Below are 10,284 nucleotides of genomic sequence, written 5' to 3'. Positions count from 1 at the left end.
TGGGAAAAATTCTAATGGAAGTCAGAATCTGATAAGTAGAGGAGAAAATGAGAATAATTTGTTCCAATGGCTATAAAGGTGATGGAAGCAGATGCTATGGAGCATCTAGAGTTTGGTCAGACATTAAAGATGCCAAGGCCTCCCATGCCATCACTTGTCATCTTGAATTTTGTCTCACCACTGGATTTTGATGACTCTTTTAAGAGATAGTGAGGCTGATGACTTTGTGCAACTTTCTATCTCACTTAAATCCAATTCATGCACAAGGCAAGATATGATGTCATGGTTCTCTTCAAATTGAAGGATAAATAATAATTGGTAAATATTTGTGGGATCAAACTGAACTGGTTACATAACAAGGATGAGGTGATGGGACCTACATCTGAGACATTCTTGTTTGTCTTTTGAATGTGGTCTCTTCTTACCTTTCTAGTCTTCTTATACCTTGGTCCATGAAATAGGGGATCTTCTGACACCTTCAAGATATGAGATGATGAGAACTTCCACCATGGAAGTTTTAGTGGATTTTTGGTTTGTATTGTATTTTGTTTTGTATTTTTTATATTTTGTTTTGTATTTTTTTAATCTTCTGTCTTAGAATCAAGGAAGGGCTAAGCCAGTGATGGGCAAACTACAGCCCTTGGGCCAGATTTGGCCCCATGAAATGTTCTATCTGGCTGCGTAACATTATTCCTAATCTGACGAATACAATGAGTAGGATATAGTACAATGAAACTTCGAAAGAGTTGCCTTAGAAACATACTGACAGATGAGGATTTCCTTTCCTTTGACTCCCCCTTTAAAAAGTTTGCCCATCACTGGGCTAAGCAATAGGGATTAAGTGACATGCCCAAGGTCATACAGCTAGGAAGTATCTGAAGCCAGATTTGAGCCCAGGACCTCCCATCTCTAGGACTGGTTCTCTAACCACTTAGCCACCTAACTGCTCCCTATATATTGGTTTTGTAATGTATGATACAGAAAACATCATCTTGGGAGACTATACACTCACTCTAAAGATATGGCTATTGCCTTGTTGATTGTCCTTCTTTGGCACTGTCTTCAGCATCTACACTGCTCTTTTTTGAAGATGGTGGCAACATTTTGTCCTTTGAATATGGAGGTGACTTTTGTAACAGCTTCCTATAAGTAGGAATGGTTTCATGTTGTCTTGGATCCCCAGAGCCTAATAGAGTACCTAATACATAATGGACACAGAATAAATACTTGTTGAGATAAAGTTATTCAGAGTCAAATCTAGAGGAAGAGGTAATAAGATGCAGCAGGAGTTAGGAAATCTGATCTAGTCTCACCTCTGTTGTGGTCCAGCTGAATAATCCCAGGCAAATTTCCTTTTGTATAAAATGAAAGTATAACTCCCTTTTAACCTTAAAATTCTATAAATAAAATAGCAAATCAAGCTTGGAGGGAAGCATAGCACACCAGATGACTGAGTGGGAATTCAGGAAAGACAGGACATTAATCTAAATCTAATGAGATCCAACTTAGTTGACATAATTGTAAAGTCTTATACTTGGCTTATACAGCTCACACTGGCTTTCTGGAAGCTGGTTGTTAAATTTTCCAGATGAGCATCTAAACCTCAGGAATTGTCAAATGCTACAGATCAGGACTTAATTTATAGGTCATTTAGACTTGAGAAGATGTTGGAAAAGTGTTCATGTAGATTAAACTTAAAAGTATGTCATGCATACTTTTTTTTCAGAGTTGGTTGTTAAACATTTACCATAATCCATTGATTTTAATGGACTATACTTTATTTTGGCATATGGATATGTCAAAGAGGCTTCAGAGGAAGACAACTGAAGGGTGAAAGACCTTAAATTAATACCATATAAGGACTGATGGAAGGAGATGACAATATTTAGTACAGAGAAGATAACAAGTGGTGGTTCTGTGTGCTGTCTTTATTCTCAGGACTATCATATGGGAAAGAGGATAATGGATTTATTCTGATTGGTTTCAAAGGATAGAACTAGGAGCAATTGGTAAAAATTACTGAAAGACAGATTTCAATTTGTTGTCAGAAAAACAAGCAAAGACAACTTCTGAGAGGGATAAAACCAAAGGATGAAGTTTTCAAGATATTTTAAGAAATGATATCTTTGAATGGGAAATCAAAGGGATGTCCATCAGTTGGGGAATGGCTGAACAAAATGTGGTATATGATGGTAATGGAATACTATTGTGCCATAAGGAATGATGAACAGGATGATATTAGAAAGATCCGGAAAGACCTACATGAACGGATACAGAGTGAAATAAGCAGAACCAGGAGAACATTATACATAGTAACTGTAATATTATGGAACAATCAAATGATAGACTTTGCTACTAATAGCAATACAATGATCCAGGACAGTTCTGAGGGACTTATGATAAACAATCCATCTCTAGAGAAAGAACTGTTGGAGTAGAAATGCAGATGAAAACATGATTTATCACTTGTTTATTTGGGCATATGATTTGGGGTTTGGGTTTTATAAGATTATTCACTTACAAAAATGAATAATATGGAAATATGTTTTGAGTGATAATACATGTATAACACAGTTTAATTGCTTGTCAACTCCAGGAAAGGGGAGAGAAGAGGGGACAGAGACAACATGAATCATGTAACTTTGGAAAAGTTATGTGTAACTTTGTAACTGGAATAAAATAAAGATAAAACTAAAAAAAAAAGAAAGAAAAATATTTCAAATAAATTTCTAGTAACTACTTAAGGTAGCCCTCATTTGGATACGTAAGTTTGGGTATGTTTAGAAAAATCTTTCTCATTCCTTTACCATCACATCATAGACTGAGGAATCTTAACCCCTGTCTGACCTCAGTATGTTCTGATCCCTGATGCATCCAGCTCAGCTTTCTCAAAAGCAGCTTCCTTATACCTGCAGGGAGGAGGGGGAACTGGAAGAGAGGAAAGAGAACACCAGATCTGGCAGGCCAACCTTGATAATTAGTAGAGCTTCCCATTAGCGGGCTACTAATGACTGGGATGATCCAGGGTGAAAGGTGGGGCTGGGCTTGGCCTGGGATGAATCAGGCCATCCCATGGGGCGGGCGGTTGCTGCCTGAGACACCGGACACAATTAAAATCCCTATAAAAGTTCCTCATCTCACTTCAGCTAGAACTCTACACACTCTTTCCAACCAATTGCCTCATCCTGCCTGTGCGTTAGGTAAGTCTTCTCTTGAGGAACCTACTCTCACTAGAAATATCCTAGCACATTGTACCTGTAAAATCATGGTTGTCTTGTAGAAATGGACCTGGAGGCCAGTGCTGGCTGCAAGGCAGCGTGGTGGTGTTTTATTCATTTTGAATATTTTCCCATAGTTACATGTTTGTGTTTTGCTTTTGATTAGACTAAGGGTGAGGTGGGATCAGGAATGTATAGGAATGATGCTCCTAAGCAATGTGGTCTACTCTGCCTGCCCTGGGGCATCTAGTTCAGAGGGTAACACTGATTCGTTAGGGAAAAGGATAACTTGTCTAGAGATCAATTGAGAAGCATCGTTAGAATCGACTTATCGAAAGCTTTCATTTTTAATGACTACTTGAAATCTTTAGAATCTGCCAGAAGTTCGTAGATTTGAAAACTTTTAGAACTGGATGAACCCTTAGAAATCATCAAGGTTTAGCTTTCCTGCCACCTAAGGCATCTATTCAAATCAACTCATTCCACTGTGAGCTGCCATCACTCTAAGCTATGGGACAGTGGCAGGGAAACTGCAGCCTTCCAAGGAAGAAAGAGATTAAAATGGCTTTGGGAAAATGAGAATTTTGAGAATCTGTTCTAAAGACTCTGAGCTTTTAGCATATAAGGAATCCTCTAAAGATACAGAATTCTCTCAGCCAATCTTAATAAGCCTGTGTTAAGGTTGTAAAGGGACTTAAGTCAGGAAGGTGAATGCTTTTAGTCCCTACAAGAACAAATGAGCTGATTTGTCTCTATTAAAGGGAAAATTTCCAAGAAAAGCTTTGGGATTAGGGAAGACCCAAGAGTCTCTGGATAACAGCAGGAAGTTTTCCTAAATTATCTTTATTTGCATCTTTCTTTTCCTTTATCTCCACTCCCTTTCCACCACCTCCCCTTCTACCTCTTTCTCTGTCTCTCCCTTTTTGTCTCTAAATCTGTCCCCCTCTTTTCCTGTCTCTGTCTCTTCCTCATTATCTCTGTTTCTGTCTCTCCCTTAAACACACACAGACACACAGACACATATACACTCTTACATGCTTAGAGACAACTTCCAAAGCTACAGCTTCTCTGGTCTCTTGCAGCTTCAGTCTGTGACCCTATGACTACATTTATAATCTTTCTATCTAATCCACTTAGCTTTAATCTGTGATCTTATGACTCCATTTATAATCTTTTTATTTAATCCACTTTCTCAACCACTCAAATTTCATTGCTTCCTTTTTTCTTTTACTAATCATAGCTTTTTTTAAGGCCCTTAGCCATATATATATATATATATATATATATATATATATATATATATCTGTTATCTAATCATTACTCCTAACTCCATTTCTTCCCTTCTTACTGGAATCCAAGTTCCATTCTATAAAGTATTCTTGGCTTCTCTCCTGGCTACATGAGCCCCAATCTCTCTCCTCACCCAGCTACAACTTGATTCCCAGATTCTTGGCTATTGATATAACCTTTGCCTTTCCAAGCTAATGACATCTCCCATGAGGGCTTTTTCTGAATGAGTTAGGAGGTGCTTTTGTTACTTCTGGCTTATTGCTGCTATCTATCACAAGGATATAGAGATACTTTGGGCACAGTATTATGGTGGGAAAGCCAGTAGGATCCATTCTTGGGATCCCCCTTCTCTGTGGCATTCCCCTGGATGAACCATATTCTCAACTTTTTTCCCCTCTTTGGATTTAAGAAGCCTAATAGTCTCATTATACATAAAGGAAATACTCATTGATTCAGGCATAAGGAACCTCAGAAGTCATTCATGTAGTTATCGTCACCACCAAAAGGCTATCCAGCCTCCACCTAACGACTTCTGTTGACATGGAACCTATTGGGTTATCAAAGCGGCCCATTCTATTTTTTGATATCTCTAATCATTAGGAATTTTCTAGAAAATATTCTCTTCCAACTTCTATCAACTTTCTAACTTCTGCCCATTGTGATTTCATGTCTATAAATTAAAATGACTACCTGCCTACAGTTAGAATATAAGTTCCCTGAGGGCAGTGATTATTTTATTTCTTGCATTTATATCTCTAGCAGTGGATTAGGACCCATGTTGTTGTTTGGTCATTTTTCACTTTTCTTGATAAAGATTCTCAAGTGATTTCTCATTTCCTTCTTCTGATCATTTGACAGATAAAGAAACTAAGAAAAATAGGATTAAGTGACTTGCCCAGAGTCACACAGCTACTAAGTGTATGAAGCCAGGTTTGAACTCATAAAAATAGTTCTTCCTGATTCCAGGCCTGGAATTCTATCCACAGTACCACTTAGCTGCTCACTCCCCACAGTATACACTTAATAAATGCTTGTTGGTTGACTGAAAAGACTCAGGAGCAAAAGTTCTTTTTTTTTTTTTTTTAAACCTTTACCTTCCATCTTGGAGAGAATACTGTGTATTGGCTTCAAGGCAGAAGAGTGGTAAAGGTAGGCAATGGGGGTCAAGTGACTTGCCCAGGGTCACACAGCTGGGAAGTGTCTGAGGCCAGATTTGAACCCAGGACCTCCTGTCTCTAGGTCTGGTTCTCAATCCACTGAGCTACCCAGCTGCCCCCACAAAAGTTCTGCCTGAGGTTGCTGGTCAATCTTTTAACCTGGAACTGCGGTGATGTTGTCTTTCCTTAGCTTGAACTTGAAGATGCCTCAGTTGCTGGGAAACATTGATGGGATCATCCAGGCCTTCAGCCGCTATGCCAAGACTGAGGGAGATTGTACCACACTTACCAAAGGGGAACTCAAAAAGCTCCTGGAGCAGGAGCTCGCTGATGTCATTGTGGTAAGACATGCTGAGCTGGGTGGGAAAAGAGCACTGTTGGATGAGGGAAACTAATTTACTTTGGGACATGCTTTGCCCCAGGGATCTGTAGAGGCAGTGGCTAGGTCCAAGTCTGTCAGTCCTCACTCTAGCCCCATTAGCAATAAATTAAAAGGATGAAGAAGAGGGAGAGGAAGAGATTGACCCCAGGATGGGGAAGCACATTCTATTTCAACCTCCATTATCCTAATTTTATCTTCCTCCCAATTTTGGTGTCAAGTAAAACAAATATAAGTTAGAGCAGACCCATAGCTCATTGTCGTTATGGGGAGAAAGTAAACTTATTTTCTCATGGGTTTAGAAATATTATATTCCCTCAAAAATTACGGATTTCTCTCTGGGATATGAATAGAAAGATGTTCTTCATTTTCAAATGAAGCCAAGCACTTCCTGAATGCCTGTGGCAGCCCCATACAGGGCTTTGTAGGAATTCAGGGCCCAGTGGACTACATTTAATAGACTGGTCATGAAGTGTTCAGCAGAGAGCTCTCTGCATAGAAGAGTTTCTTAAAATATCTGTTTAATGATTGAGATTTTGATGCTGAGCAGAGTCTGGCATGTAGTAGGAGCTTAATAAATATTATTGTTTGATTGGTGACATGAAGATAAGTCTGGATTTTCTAAAAATGAAGAACATCTTTCTATTCATATCCCAGAGAGAAATCCGTAATTTTCTCCCCATAATGACAATGAGCTATAGGTCTCCTCTAACTTATATTTGCTTTACTTGACACCAAAATTGGGAGGAAGATAAAATTAGGATAATGGAAGTTGAAATAGAATGTGCTTCCCCATCCTGGGGTCAATCTCTTCCTCTCCCTCTTCTTCATCCTTTTAATTTATTGCTAATAACTGACTGGCAAATTATAGAGGGTTGATGGTCCAGGAAGTACTCAACAAATGAAATCATAGAAAATTATTGTATTCAGGTACTACCTATTCAGTGGGAATTGGAAGACTACCAGTTTCCTACTACTAGTGAACCAGGTTGAGCAAGGGAAGGAGCCTGGGGAAAATCCCTTACTGTCAAAGCCATACCAAAGGCACTAGCATAATTTCTCCACTTGGTTTTCCTTTTCTTTTTGGCCTAGAATTAGCCCCACCAAAGACATGCTTGGTGCTGGGAATATTTAGAGTCTAAAGACAGCAATGATCTTATTCCATAGTCTTTCTATTATTATTCTATAATCTGCCTATTCTTGGCATTCAGCTTGTACTGGAAAAGACATCTTTAGCTCATAGAGAACTAATCATTTCTCCCAAGTAGCCATACCTCCATTTTCTTTTAACTAGGTGTTTCCATTTGTAGGAATGATCTTACAAAATGTGTTTTTCATTAAGCCAGGAAGAAACGATATGCAAAAAATGATGTAAGGAATAATAATCAATTAGCCAACATACTCTTTGCTACTCAAGTTTAGGAGCCAAGGAAAGATAGGCCCAAGGTTAAAATTAAAGTCAGAGGATCTTGGTTTATATTCCAACTTAGTTAATTCTACCTGTGTAACCTAAGATAGGCCACTCTTGGGGCCTATTTTCTCATCTGTAAAGTGAGGCAGTTGGTATAGCCCAGTTGCTCTTACCCTTTTGTGTGTCAGAGACCTCTTAGGTACAGTCTGGTGAAGCTTATGGACCTTTCTCAGAATCATGTTTTTACATGTGCAAAATAAAATACATAGAAGTAAAAGAACCAATAATATTGAAATCTACTTATCAATATAGTTTTAGAAATAAAATAACTTCCCAAACTCTAGATAAGGAACTCCTGGTACAGAAGATTTCTTTAGCCTTAAATCTATACCAGGAGGGGCCTGTGGAAGATCAGTGACAAATGGGATCCTAAGTCATGTCTTTACCAGAAGGCACAGGAAGTTTAATATAGATTGATTTTCTTTCCAGAAACCTCATGATCCTGCCACAGTGGATCAGGTCTTCCACCTATTGGATGAAGATGCCAAAGGGACTGTGGATTTTAAGGAATTTCTTGTGTTGGTGTTTAAAGTGGCCCAGGCTTGTTACAAGACACTAAATGAGAGTTCTCAAGGAGCTTGTGGAACTCAAAAGCCAGGGAGCCAGCATTCTGGGAGCACCCAACAACAAAACACTGATCAGAGCAGTCATACTGAAACAGGAAGAGTGGAGAGAGAACAAAGCCATAATAGGCATGGAAAAGAAGAGCAGACATCCACAGGACAAAACAGGAGCAACCTGACCACAGGGACTCAGACTCGGGGCCAAGACTTCACTTCTACTCAAATCTGTGGCCAGGATAGGCGGCCTGAAACACAAGGACAGGAGAGAAGAAGCGGACAGGTTAGAGACAAAACTGAAGGGCAGAGGCAGCCTGAGACAGGAACCACTCAGATCAGGGAACAAGGTAGGACACATCAAACAAGTGAGACAGTGACTGGAGGTCAGTCTCAGATTCATACTGGAACAACTCAGATCAGGGAACAAGGCAGGACCCATCAGACAACTGATAAAGTGACTGGAGGTCAGTCTCAGATTCACACAGGTACTACTCAGACTAGGGAGCAAGGCAGGACCCATCAGACTAGTGAGACAGTAACTGGGGGTCAGTCTCAGATTCATTCTGGTACCACTCAGACTATGGAACAGGATGGATGTCATCATCACACAAGAGACAGGATGACTGGAGGTCAGTCCCAGGTTCATACTGGTATCACTCAGACTGTGGAACAAGATGGAAGTCATCATCAGACAAGAGACAGGGTGACTGGAGGTCAGTCCCAGGTTCATACTGGTATCACTCAAACCGTGGAACAAGATAGAAGTCATCATCAAACAAGAGACAGAGTGACTGGAGGTCAGTCTCAGTGTCATACAGGTACCTCTCAGATCAGAGAACAAGGCAGAACCCATCAGACAACTGATACAGTGCCTGGAGGTCAATCTCAAATTCACACTGGTACCACTCAGAGTAGGGAGCAAGGGTGGACACATCAAACAACTGATAAAGTGATTGGAGGTCAATCTCAGATTCACACTGGTACCAATCAGAGTAGGGAGCAAGATAGAAGTCATCATCAGACAAGAGATATGGTAACTGGAGGTCATTCTCAGATTCACACTGGTACCACTCAGAGTAGGGAACAAGATGGAAGTCATCAACACACAAGAGACAGAGTGACTGGAGGTCAGTCTCAGTGTCATACAGGTACCTCTCAGATCAGAGAACAAGGCAGAACCCAACAGACAACTGATACAGTTCCTGGAGGTCAATCTCAAATTCACACTGGTACCACTCAGAGTAGGGAGCAAGATAGAAGTCATCATCAGACAAGAGATATGGTAACTGGAGGTCATTCTCAGATTCACACTGGTACCACTCAGAGTAGGGAACAAGATGGAAGTCATCATCAGACAAGAGACAGGATGACTGGAGGTCAGTCTCAGATTCACACTGGTACCACTCAGATCAGAGGACAAGGCAGGACCCATCAGACAAGTGTAACAGTGACAGGAGGTCAGTCTCAGACAGGGATTACTACCACCCAGCAATGGCAAACTGGCTACGGCCAGACTAGAGGGCCAGAGACCCAGGGACAAATAATAAGAGAAACAGAGTTAGGGGGACAGACTCATACTCAAATAGGGGGAGGCACCCAAACCCAGACAGGATGTAGCCAGGGATGGGGCCAAGAAAGGAGCCAACACACAAGAGAAACCATGCTGGAAGGCCAACATCATACGCAAGTGGGAAGCACTGGGACTGAGACTGGAAGACAGGACTGGAGTGACAGTCAAAGAAGCTGCAGTGTGACAGGAGGACTGCAGGAGAGTGACTACTGCCAGACTCAAGAACCCTCTTTCGGAGGACAGAAGTGGAACAGACATCAAACAAGGGAGACAGTGGCTCAACAGCAGGACCAGAGTAGCCTGCAGACAAGGGAATCAGAAATTCATTGTCAGGGGTCAACTCAACTTGAAGGAGCAGGCCAGGTGGAGGGAGGAAAGCGAGGTCTCACTGCTCGAGGCCTCTACTCCTACTTCAAAGGCAACAAGCAATGAAGCACTTTGATTCTCAATGCCCAAGAACAAGAACAACACAACAGGGCAAACATTGAACAGCCTTACCTCTCTTGATCAGATTGACTTGTGTTCCCATAGATCAGTCTATATATAATTCAGCTTCTTTCCAGTGGAATTTTGATTAGAACCTTTCTTCAAGTTGATTTGTATCCCAAACTCCCTCTCTGTCTTTCTACCCATCCTTGG

At 40.7% G+C, this 10,284-nt stretch overlaps 1 protein-coding gene across 1 annotated transcript; it reads left to right on the top strand.

Annotated features, from left to right (window-relative positions):
* Window positions 1–5,868: 5,868 nt before the first annotated feature.
* Window positions 5,869–10,077, top strand: CRNN (cornulin). Its single transcript, XM_044675556.1, has 2 exons — window positions 5,869–6,006; window positions 7,945–10,077. The coding sequence occupies exons 1-2, from the start codon at window positions 5,869–5,871 to the stop codon at window positions 10,075–10,077; spliced, it is 2,271 nt and encodes a 756-aa protein (XP_044531491.1).
* The last annotated feature ends 207 nt before the right edge of the window (window positions 10,078–10,284 follow it).

The sequence above is a fragment of the Gracilinanus agilis genome, chromosome 4, assembly GCF_016433145.1.
Source record: "Gracilinanus agilis isolate LMUSP501 chromosome 4, AgileGrace, whole genome shotgun sequence".
NCBI classification, from domain to species: domain Eukaryota; kingdom Metazoa; phylum Chordata; class Mammalia; order Didelphimorphia; family Didelphidae; genus Gracilinanus; species Gracilinanus agilis.
This window is presented reverse-complemented; position numbering and strand designations above follow the sequence as displayed.

Coding starts and splice junctions, on each gene's coding strand:
- CRNN (XM_044675556.1), top strand. CDS start 5,869: ATGCCTCAGTTGCTGGGAAACATTGATGGGATCATCCAGGCCTTCAGC. Junction 6,007..7,944: donor AGCTCGCTGATGTCATTGTG/GTAAGACATGCT, acceptor TTTTCTTTCCAG/AAACCTCATGATCCTGCCAC.